At 42.7% G+C, this 12,013-nt stretch overlaps 1 protein-coding gene across 13 annotated transcripts in view; it reads left to right on the top strand.

Annotated features, from left to right (window-relative positions):
- dmd (dystrophin) overlaps nucleotides 1-12,013 on the top strand; it is a 177,103-nt gene that overhangs the window by 79,966 nt on the left and 85,124 nt on the right. For 12 of the 13 annotated variants that reach the window (XM_034605352.1, XM_034605394.1, XM_034605452.1 and 9 more), the window contains exons 10-18: nucleotides 270-398; nucleotides 2,546-2,641; nucleotides 2,829-2,927; nucleotides 4,126-4,307; nucleotides 4,997-5,147; nucleotides 6,787-6,906; nucleotides 9,283-9,384; nucleotides 11,047-11,154; nucleotides 11,319-11,498. In XM_034605352.1, coding sequence (XP_034461243.1) covers nucleotides 270-398; nucleotides 2,546-2,641; nucleotides 2,829-2,927; nucleotides 4,126-4,307; nucleotides 4,997-5,147; nucleotides 6,787-6,906; nucleotides 9,283-9,384; nucleotides 11,047-11,154; nucleotides 11,319-11,498 — 1,167 coding nt within the window. The remainder of the gene's footprint in view (nucleotides 1-269; nucleotides 399-2,545; nucleotides 2,642-2,828; nucleotides 2,928-4,125; nucleotides 4,308-4,996; nucleotides 5,148-6,786; nucleotides 6,907-9,282; nucleotides 9,385-11,046; nucleotides 11,155-11,318; nucleotides 11,499-12,013) is intronic. The other variant, XM_034605431.1, reaches the window with a different exon arrangement.

Below are 12,013 nucleotides of genomic sequence, written 5' to 3'. Positions count from 1 at the left end.
GATTATTTATGTTTCTTTTTCCTCCTCTTTTCTGCTTCTCTCTCTCTCGCCTCTCATTCACTATCACTTGCTTTTTGTGCACTCCGCTCTCTTTTTCTGGCCTCCTGCATTTTTCTGCCTCTGTATAATTTGGCTGTTTGTTTTTTTTCGCGCTGTGTTTTGCATTCTTTTGCTTCTCTTTTTCTTTCTCCGTCTCTTTTTCTGGCCCGTGTCCCACCCCTCCTGCTTCACCCTCTGTCCGTCTCTATCTCTCTGTCCCTCTCTCTCAGATCACAGTGAGTGTGGCTCATGGGCGAGTGCGGAGTCCCTCCCCTCAGCCTCGCTATAAAAGCTATGCCTACACCCAGGCTGCCTATGTCAAGTCGCCCGAGCAAAAGAGGAGGCGTTTTACTGATCAGGTCCGTGTCTTGCTAACACTCCATGGCAAACGTCCACCTGTCTTTGCATGTTCTGGCTGCACACATGTTGTTTTGGCTGCTCTTGTCTGTCACTGACAAAAAATGTCCATCATAAGTCTATGAGTGATCCTGCAAACTTACTTCAAAAGGTAAACTTCCAACAGGATGGGTTCATTTGGCAAATTTCCTGATTTTAATATGTTTCATTATTGAAAACAAGTTGAAAAGTGGAATTGGTGTCAGAAAAGTGATATTTGATTCGATATGAAACTGTGGGATTTGCTTAGCTGGACATTTTTTGATATTTGTGCCCTCCAGCCACTTCGTGTCTTAATATAATTCATGGTTTGAAATGTACTTTTCTATTGTTATTTGTTTTAACAATTCATGAGCCAGACGTGATACTAATTACACTTAAAGCGGTGGCTGATTGTTTTGCCTTTAAGCAACATAATCAATCAGTAACATTCTTATCCTGCTCATATTCTGTCTTGTTGAGAGACAGATAAGAAGATTGATACTTTCTCATGTCGTTCAGTATGAATCAACAACTGGTGTCAATTTGTTTATCTTAGAATAAAGAATAGAAGGAGGGGAACTAGCTGATGTGACTCACTCTCTAGTTTAAAAATACACCTTCCAGCACCTCTACAGCTCATTAATCAACACCTTGCCTCTCTTTGGTTCATCCATACTGAGGCAAAAGGGTAAAAACAGGGAGGGTGCAGCCACTTCTCTCTGGAAGACTCTCAGGGACCCAAGACCTTTACGAGCAGTGGACACGTAACTGATCACGTGTTGACATCATATCTATTAGATTGTAATTATGAGCAACCAAATGGAAAAAAGGGTTCACTCACTAGAAGAATTACACCAAACCTGCAAACGTCTACTAGTCCATCATCACAAGCATATTTAAATAAGGTATAATGTTAAACTAGTACAATCAGGAGGAGCTCTACACTTCTCAGTTGTTTCTGATTTCACATATAGGTTTTTTTCAGTTTTCTTGAGTTCTTTTGTGTTTGTAAAAGTTCTGACAAGTGAAAATGCTGGAGTCTGTGGTAAAGGGAGCTCCTCTCCCCCACAGAGAACACTGCGCCCTGAAACACAAAACCCCTCTTGTACTTATTTTTAATACTTCCTCCCTATTCCAAGACATGACATTTCAAAATGTTCCGTTTTCAAAGTTGGCACCGTGCGACTAAATGTGGCCCCTTTAATTTGCTCTGACTCTCTGACTGGAATATATTCAAATACTGTGTCACATGTTTAATGTACCAGCAGGGTGCTCGACTTAACTTGGCTGGCACCTAAAAGGCATCAAAATAAGAAAAGATCATTTGTCAGATAAGCTTTGTTGAAGCACTCCCACTGTTCTTTGAAATTCAGGATGTGGAGCAGAGTTTAGCATAAAAACCTCTGTGTCATCCCACTTTTTAGTTTTTAGTTTTAGTCCCTTTCTGGATATGGAAATCTATTTACTTCTATGGAGAATACAGATCATCCAGTATTTGAAACTGTTAGTATGTGGTATTTGTTTTATATCTAAAAGCATTTCAAGCTGTAGCATCAGACAAAACTGGACATACTTTTACTACTACGAGAGAGAGAGAGAGGGGCGCTGACTGCGGCTGGACAGTTGCTCTGCGGATGGGCCTTGTGTATCTTTTCAGGACCTTATTACCAGAGTGAAGAATAGAATGGGAAGGGGAGCACAGAGGCGAGATAAAAAGAGAGAAGTTATTAGTGTCCAGATTAGTAGCAGGCACACAAAGAGAGATATGGAGAGAAAGAGAGCGAGAGCAAGGGAGAGACCCAAAGAGAATGAGGACAAGTTGTTAAGGTTGGACAAAGGCCAGAACTGCTTGTCAGTACCGGTAATGGCGAACACTAACAGGCCTCTCCTCATCTCCCTCTATCTTCTCCATCTTCCACCTATCTTTCATGATGCCGGTTTTCTGCTCATCCCTCTGCCGCCCTGCCCTCTTCCCCCCTCGTTTCATCTCCTCATTTCCTTCCCTTAACTTCTCAACACCTTTTCTAACCCTGACACCATCCATTCCTCTGTTTCTCCTCACGCTACCCTCCATTATCCCGTTCCATCTCTGCCCCTTTACATCCCATACATCCCTTCCTTTCACTAGTTCCTGACACCCAGCCAGGAGGAGCTGCAGCGGGGCCTCAGTCCACTTCCTCCAGGCTCCACCAGCCTGGAGAGCTACCAAGCTGCACTGGAGGAGGTAAAGTCAGATTAGATTTATAAATCTGAAGATTAAATAAGGTAGATGCCCTCGTTAACTTCTGTTAAATGATCAGTTTGGTGGTATCTGCATTTTTCTTACTGTCAGCAATAAGAAATGTTTATATCCCAAACCTAATGTATATCTTATTCCATCGTGTTATATTAATTCAACCCTGTACTTTAAGGTACTGACATGGCTGCTGTCGGCTGAAGATGGACTTCAGGGCCAGCCTTCCATCTCCAGCCATGTGGAGGAAGTGAAGGAGCAGTTTCACACACATGAGGTAAGAGCTGGAGCAGTGAAGATGTTCAATGCAAATAGTTACACAAACATTCAGGACTTGTCAACGACTTATCTCTTGTGAGTTGAACATATATCAATGAGCAATGTCATGCTGAAGATGGTGATGTTTTTCTTTCTTACATTTTTATCCAACTTAGTTTTATCCACACAAAATAGTAAAACTATCTTTTTACGGTGACTATGTTCTAATAATCTTCAGCTAAATAAATACTTGGTAATGACCTCGTTTTGCTTTTTTGACATGAAATGTTTTCTTTCTTTCAGTCTTTCTTTGATTTGTCCAGTTTTATTCAAAGTCATTTTTTATGACTCGTACTTAAACAGTTTCATTTGAGGTAAATGTTTGCCAAGTGGTTGTTCATTTACATACTCGCTTTACATAGTGAAGGGGCCACTCCACTTTAATACACAAACTTCAGTTTACTCTGCACACGATGTACGAGTTGGCCTGTGGCAAAATTCTCCTGTGGATCTGAAAGAGCTTTTCAAATTGAAAAGTATCTACACTAATAACTACACACTGATTTTAACAGGATAAAAAAGATATATCACAAACTGATTGCATGGACTTTGTCTTTACTACACAAGGACGATCCTGTGAAAGATGAATATGTAGAATCAAGAGGTTTTGTAGAAATTAATACCATTTCTCTCACAGGTCCAACAACTTTATGAAAGCGCACTACTTAATTACTGGAGAACCTCTTTAAAATCTCATTGAGGCAAAACTCATTTATTTGTTGTTGTTAAGTTTCGGCAGAGCAGTTCCACACAAATGAGATACAAGGCAGAGCAGGGACCAGGCTGGAAAATCAGAAAAAAACAAATTGCTGTTCATCGGTGTAAGGCGAGCAGACGTGTCAGAAAGGTCCACGCTGCTGATGTGTGGAGTCTGAAGTTGTTTGTCCACTTGCAGAGCTAATGAACTGCTAAAGAGAACTGTAAGTGTTAAATTAACTCTGATGGATGTGGCTTTACACAAAGACTGGCTTAGTAATGACTTTTATTCTCTCAAAATGAAATTAACCCTGACTGTTTTAACATCCAAGACCCGAGAAGAACATTAGAAGAGTTAAGTGGTCAGAGGAAATAGACTTAGCACCAAAGTGAGGGGCGGGACTATACTTCATTGAGTGGGAGTAGTGATGTGTGAAATGTGTGTGTCTGTCTCCCACCAGGGGTACATGGTGGAGCTGACCAGCCACCAGGGCAGCGTGGGGCGGGTCCTCCGGGCGGGCGCCGCCCTGCTGTCGGAGGGTAATCTGAGCGACGATGAGGACTCGGAGGTCAGGGAGCAGATGAACCTCCTGAACTCGCGGTGGGAGCACCTGAGAGTGTCGAGCATGGAGAGACAGACCAGGTACATGCACACTTGATAAAGTCATTAATACAACAATGAACTGCCAAGTCCCAAATGTCAACTGAAACATGAAAACTTACGCCGTCCCATCTAAACTTTACGTCAGGGAGCTACTGAATATTAGGTTTTGCACAACATGCCGGGCTTTTAAGTATGAAATAGATAATGATGGATTATCAGAGCTTAGCTGTGATTGGGCTTCACACTTTTTGAAATTGTGTCCACTTACAATTTGACTTATTTGAGGCCTATGAATAAACTTCAATCTCTTTTTACACAGTAAATGAAGATCCCGGCACAGTAGCAAACATTCATGGAGACAAAGAACAGTGGCCCTTCTAATTACAGTGGATCAAATGATAACTGACACAGAGCCAAATTTAATTAACTGTTCAGCTATCTTCTATGATAATCTTGTTGATTCAAGCACAAGGCTATGGAGACATGGCCTTGACTACCAAATACCACAAGACAACAAGGGTCTGTTGTAATGGAGTGGTGAACAGGAGAAGAGAAGAGATGCTTTGACCATTTCCACCAGTGAAAGCAGCATTAAACCATCACTGTTTGTGGCACGAGGGTGTTTAACCAAACCCTCAACTGCCCTTCTGAACTGTCCTTGAGCAAGGCTCTGTTAATGTCAAATGTTAATGTGATTGACAACTCAATGACATCCCTCTCCCTCCCAGACTCCATGAGGTCCTGATGGACCTACAGCACCAGCAGCTGCAGCAGCTCACGGATTGGTTGGACGTGACGGAGGGACGGATCAAGAGGATGGGGGCTCAGCCTCTCGGCCCGGACCTGGAAGACGTCAAGCACCAAGTGGAAGAGCACAAGGTGGGCAGCTGTAACCCTAACGTTCACACAGGTGGGCCTTTAGCTCCTCAGAACAAACAGGTGACAGGTGAAAGGGGAGAAGTGAGAATCTACTGCTTCTGTTTATTTCTTGACCTAATGTGCAGTTCAAAGTGTCTTACCACAAAACACCCACAACAACATCTCTCTACGGATATGATAGAAATAAAGTTTACTACACTAAATATTATGGACCCCTGAGTATCTGGGTCTGTACGGAGCAACCAGGTTCAGTAATTCATCTATCCATCATTGTTTGAAAGAAATATAAAAATAAAGTACAGAGAAAATGTAGTTTGGACTGATGCACATTCAGCTACTGTAGAACGGAATGTGTTCTTACTTGTATCAAGTCCATAGGCACAAGGGTATTTGCTTTTTAAACAACGTGGGTGCTGAAGGAGAAAGATACCTGCGTCCTGCCTGGCGCTGCTTTCTGCCGGAGGTGAGATAAGGGCGTTCAACTTGCACTTCAAACCCAGTCAGGTTTCACCTTTCAACAGAAAATTAAGCTGCAGTTCCACAACTTCCCTTGTTTAGAATTTGCCTCAAGTTTGTCCACAGGAAATGGCTGTTGTGTCTCTCAGGACTTTTTCATTTCAGTTTGACGACTCAGATATATATCACCATCTCAACCACATTTTATTCTTGTAAAGTTTCAGGAGCAACCTGTAACTTCATGCTCTAAATCATGCCATACATTTATTTTGATTATTATATCAATTAAAAATAGTCTACTTTCTCTTTCAACATTTAAGGATTAGATATCCTTACAAAATCAATAGAATACAAATTGAAATGAAAATCTGAGCATTGGCTGTTCGGTGACAATCTCCCTTTGCTGTAGAAGATAATGATATATGAAAACTCCAGAGCAGCTAGTTAATGAATCTGGTGTATAGATTATTTCCCCAACTGCTGTTTCCAAAGTCAAGAACAAACTTTCCATCCCAACAAAAAGAACCAACTGCAGCAGTGTGTTGAGCAGCGTCCGGCTCTGGTCTGCACCCACATTAACATCATCTGTAAATCCTGATAGCACGGAATTAGCTGTCTGTTTAAAGATTTTAGTGAAACCCAAGCCCCGTTTCAGTAGGAGGCTCTGTCAGAATGGATTCCAAACAACAAGTCTGCACTGGCTCTGGCTGAGGCAAAACAACAATTAGCCAACTTCACTACACAGAAGCTGTCGTAATTAAATTCACTGGTAAACACTTAAGCAGCACACTGGGTTCAATTTGGGAGGATGGATGACTGGGATGTGTTGACTATAAATTCAGTTATGGTGCTGTTTTGGCTTTTCTGTCACTTAAAAGGGGGGGGGGGGGGGGGGGGGGGGGGGGAACGAGCTCAGATCGGTTGAATTAGCACCAATCAAACAGCTGTAGAGATTTACTTCAATTTATTTGAAATGAGATCAAGGGTATCTGGGGACACGCCGTGCACATCATGATGACACTAACTTAGAAATCATTGGTTTGTGATTGGAACAAACACTGTGGACTCTAACTGGTCTGTTGCCACCTGGTTTATACTTTCACCATCATTGAAAGTAGATGGGGTGTATTTTTGTGGTGCTACATTTAAGTGTATGTTCTCCATACGTGTGTGTGTGTTGCAGCTTCTGCAGGAGGACCTGGAGCTGGAGCAGGTGAGGGTGAACTCGCTCACCCACATGGTGGTGGTGGTGGACGAGAGCAGTGGAGACAGTGCCACCGCGGCCTTGGAGAGCAAACTTCAGGTGAGAGCGCACACATCAGTCCACACACACACAGACACACACAGACACACACAGTGTTCAGTTGTTGGAAGGTATCTCAGTCTGAAGACGTGCTGTTGATCGAAGGACGCTGGATAAACAAGCATCTGTACCACTAACTGACGAGCTCCATAAGAAAGCAGCCTGACCTTTTGACCTTTCTGTGGAGAGGAAAAACTGTTCCTTTATGTTCTAATGAATAAAAAAAGTTGTCACATCACATTTGGTAGAAGTAGATCGAGCTATGAGAGGTCATGAAAGTTGCAGTAAAGTTTTTCATTCTCATCTCCTCATGAAAAATAGATCTATGGGTGATTTTGCCTCTGATTGGTGTCTTGTGTAGGAGGTGGTAATTATTATTCATAACATCTAGTGGTTGATTTACAGTCTTATAATATTAATAATGCTGAGTATCAGTTCTGTCTTCTTGAGAAGATAAACACATCAGGTTCAGAGGTTCAGCAATACACTGATGACATCACCAGAACTCTCCAGTTAATGAGTTATCGGTCTGTCTGTTTAACTTAGTGCTCACTCCTCTTGGTTTGTTTGTTAGGAATCTGGTGTGAACCTGAACTGCACCACAGCTAATTACAGGTGGAGGTTGTTGTGAAGCGTGCACACTGGGCCGAGTTGATGTGTGGTGAAAAGGGGGAGCTCATGGGGGTTTAGTCTCTAGGTAGCTCAAGTGATTGTCTTCATTTGGGCAAAGCTGACAATTTACACCAACAGGAAATGAAGAATCTTGGATAGATGGACGAGAATGACACTTTCCCTCGGGGGGAGAAAACGTTAGAGGAGCTGTTGATAGACATAAACTCTTAAAACTTCAGTCAGACGCCCTTTACAAAAAACTAATTTGCACATATACGTATATTAATGACACAAAAGCGCTGCAAGTATCTTGAATTATTTACCATGTCATATTAAGCAATTACAATGCCGAACGCACATCGGTTGTGCTGTGTGCAAAGTGTAATCACATCTAATATCATTACAACCCTAATGCAATTCCTCATTGGACTTTCTTTTCAACGACTGGGGGTTTAAGCAGCCTTGTTTCCTGCAGTGCAGTTTATTACTAAACACAAGATTAGAGGGATAAGCAGATGAGAGGAAACGCTGTGTGCCAGGATGTAAGAAAGCAGAAAGAGAAGAAGCCTTCCCTGGTTTCCCCATGCAGCTGAACTGTCACATGATTAATTACAGGCTATTCATCTTAAGATTAACCCGCTGAGCCTCTCTCTCCACATCTGTCTGTACTCGCTCACTTTCCTGCATCTCATTGTCTTTTCATTTCCTCTCCTCCCTCAGCCACCCTCTCTCTCCTCTCCGTCTCTCTGTCACCGTGATGACATTGTTCAGTGGGCAAACTGTGCGTCTTGTCTTTGCCGGTTAAATGGAGTGTCTCTGCCATTCTCCTCTGCTAACAGCTAGCTGCCAATACAACGGAGTCAGGGAAAATAAACTTCTGCAGCTCGTATGGCCTCTGCATCTGTCAGAGCTCCTGCAGGATGTAGCCAGGGAGGAGCAGTTGAAACAGTTCAAATCACTAGGAGTTGTTGCATGGAAGCAAATATGGTCAATAAATCTCGTTGTGAAATTGTATCACCACTGAATACCAACTGTTTTTAATTAAAATGCTAGTGAATGTAGAGCATTGAAATATTTTTGGTAAAGTGGGTCGTCCACTTATCTCAAGGTTGATCGGTCGAGTCCCAGCATCTCCCCCGCAACATGTCAAAGTGTCCTTGAGCAAGACACTGAACCCAAGGTGCCTCTGAAGGGCAGATCCGCATCCTGCACAGCAGCTCCTTCACTTGTTGGTGTGTGAGTGGAGGAATCCAATGTTGATTGGAATGTGCTGTAAAGAAATCACTGCATAAGTCTATTTCCTGAGTGTTTGTAAAAACATCCATCTGAGGATATGAGGTGAGATTTTTCCTCTTTAAGATTTTCAGATAATACTAAATTCAAGGTGATATAAAACACAGGTATTCATCCTTTATTTCATGACCCTTTTTATCTCTACAGCCAAAGGCTTTTATTCACTTACATAGGGTGTAGAGGTTTTTTCGCCCCTTGTCATCTCTGAATTTCACACTGTTCCACTACCATGCTCAGCTCCGTCCCTCTGGGGGGGGGGGGGGGGGGAGAACAGGACTACAGCTGCACTTTTGGCAGCTAAAAGAATTAAACTGGCCAGTGAAAATGTGAATCCATTAGCCTGTGAGGCAACGTGATGTAAATCTCTCAATTCCTCAGGGGAAATAATTCACATTTTGTGTGATAACGTAGACATTAAAATGTGTGTGTGTGTGTGTGTGTGTGTGTGTTTGTGTGTGTGTGCTCTTGCAGGTGCTTGGTGATCGCTGGGCAGCCATTTGTAAATGGACAGAAGAACGCTGGATTCTGCTTCAAGAGATTTTACTGAAATGGCAGCACTTCACTAATGAACAGGTATGAGTGTGTCTGTAGATGTGTGTGTGTGTGTGTGTGTGTGTGTGTGTGTGTGTGTGTGTGTGTGTGTGTGTGTGTGTGTGTGTGTGTGTGTGTGTGTGTGTGTGTGTGTGTGTGTGTGTAGCTGAGGCAGGCACACAGCGGTTTATCTGCTGCATGTATAATGGGATTAGATCATCCACATCATGTCTACTCCCACATTCTTCATGCTTTAAGAGAGATTCTAAGCTGGGACAGACGTCACATTATGTCATGTATCTCAGACAGATCAGCTGAATTATGTGCACGAGTCCCCATGAGTGTATACCCAGTGTACATCACAAGATTAAATATGTCACTTATACACAAAGAGAGAGACAGGACACAGCAGGACGAGATGCAGAGTCCACAGTCAGGCCACCAGCTCTGTAATGTCATCATACTCCACATCACAATACAAGAACATGCACTAATCCACTCAGATATCCTGTTACAGATTGTGAATGCATGCCCAGTGTGAATGAGGTCACACACACAGCTGTCCTATCCCCAAGCAAATCTCCTATTTAAATGTTTTATTTCCACAAAGCAGTTTAGACTCCGAGCTGTATTCCAAGGTCACTTAGATCACACTGACTGTTACATAAATAGAGATTATGATTAATGTTTTTAATTAGATGCTCTTTCTGATGCCGCCCTTATTGGAGACAAGTCTTTATTTTGTCTGTCCCTTATTGGCATTTTAGCAGATGATATTTTTAGCCACAGCAGACGTGGTAAAGGAAATTGGATGTGTCACGATATCCGATTTGCTCGTGTTGTGTGATTAATAACTGACGACACTAAAATCACAATTTTGGCTTTGATGTGATCAACTGATCGGCTTCAATTAAAATTTCCCAAAACTAGATTTGCGTTGCTTCCCTTTAGGCCAGAGTCACCCTTTGTTTTAAATTCAATTTCAATTGATTCAAATTATTTGTATCATTTAGAGCCAAACATACATTTAATAAAAGTAATTTATTTGATATTTTATGACATTGTGTTGAATTGTGATGACATTTTTTAATTATAGATTCATTTTTTTTGTTCTGTATGTATTTATTCAGATTTTGTTATGTGTCCAATGTGGCCCCAGAAGTGTGATTCCTCATGGTCACTGAGTACAGACAGATCATGAAACAATCTCTCCACTGCACTTTATAATGAGAGATCATTGGCTGCAATGGCTCTTAGACAGCCATAAAAATCTATTTTTTTTGATAAATTATTCAAAACATCAGGAGATGCACCAAATTGAATTCCCCCTCTTTCTCTGGATAAGTGCTCGTTCAGGCTTCACCCCGAGGCTCTGGTTGCAAATCAGCTGTCCATGTTCAGATAACAGAAGTATTCAGCCTAATCCTGAGCAGAGGGGAGATACTGTCGGGCTGTTTCTCAGCGGCCTGAGGAGCACGATGCTGCACTCAACAGCTTTCTGCACCAACAGGAGACGGTGGCCTCAAGTGCACCGACTTCCACTTGATAAGAATTGTTTTCTCATTCTATTCTCCCTCTCTTCCTGTCTCCTCGTCTCCCTTCTCCCCCCCCCTCTCTGACTTGAATCCATTCATCGGTCCTCTCCTACAAACCTCCTCTCTTTGGATTTCCGTGGTCTCTTCTCCTCTCCCCCCCTCCCCACAGTGTTTGTTTGACTCCTGGCTGACTCAGAAGGAGGAGCTGGTCAGCTCCATCAAGACCTCCAACCTTAAGGACCAGGCAGAGATGGTGGCATGTCTCCGCCGTCTTGCTGTGAGAACCAAATCCTTTTCTTAGACCGTGAACTTTACATGAACCAACTCCTGTGCAAAACAAACAATACACTGATTTGAGTTGACCTTTTACGCATTTTTTCACAAATTGTAAGAGTCATACCAGGAGGGCTTACATCCTCAACGTTATTTATTTCCCTGCAGATGGTGAAGGCAGACCTGGAGGTGAAGCGTCCCACCATGGACAAGCTGTGCTCTATGAGTCAGGACCTGCTGTGCAGTGTAAAGAACAAGGATGTGGCCAACAAACTGGAAGCCAGACTGGACAGCTTCGCCCAGCGCTGGGACCGACTGATCCAGAGTCTGGAGATGAGCAGCTCCCAGGTACAACACACAAAAGTACAGGGATTTAGATTTGAGTAGTGGTATTTTTCTTTTAGAAAGACTGAAAGAACATTTCCATGGCTCCAAATTAAAACATTGCATAATGACTTTCCCATGCTGATTCACAAATCTGGCTGGTTTAGTTTATAGTCGTACAGATGACTCGCTCTGGGTTCCTGTCAGAATCCAACCCTGGTTATTTGTAGTGTCCGAGGTCAACAGTGGTCCTGTTGTAAAAATGCCGCTGTGATGAAACCGTCCCGTGATGAAACATCCAGTCCAGAGAGCTGCGTGTGTGTCTGGCCTTAGGGACAGCGTGAAATGAATGGATTGGCTGGGTGACAGAGGTCATTAGAGCTTCACTTTACACACCAGTGGAGAATAATGTGAAGGGAAGGATGGAATCTTGTATTTGCTCGTCTTTCCGAACCGGCCCCGTCCTGTGCAAACATCCAGCACTTTTAAGCAGCACTGTCACAATAATCACTCCTCGCTATCACTTCTCAAAATAGTCA

Source organism: Hippoglossus hippoglossus, chromosome 2, assembly GCF_009819705.1.
Source record: "Hippoglossus hippoglossus isolate fHipHip1 chromosome 2, fHipHip1.pri, whole genome shotgun sequence".
Lineage (NCBI taxonomy): Eukaryota > Metazoa > Chordata > Actinopteri > Pleuronectiformes > Pleuronectidae > Hippoglossus > Hippoglossus hippoglossus.
This window is presented reverse-complemented; position numbering and strand designations above follow the sequence as displayed.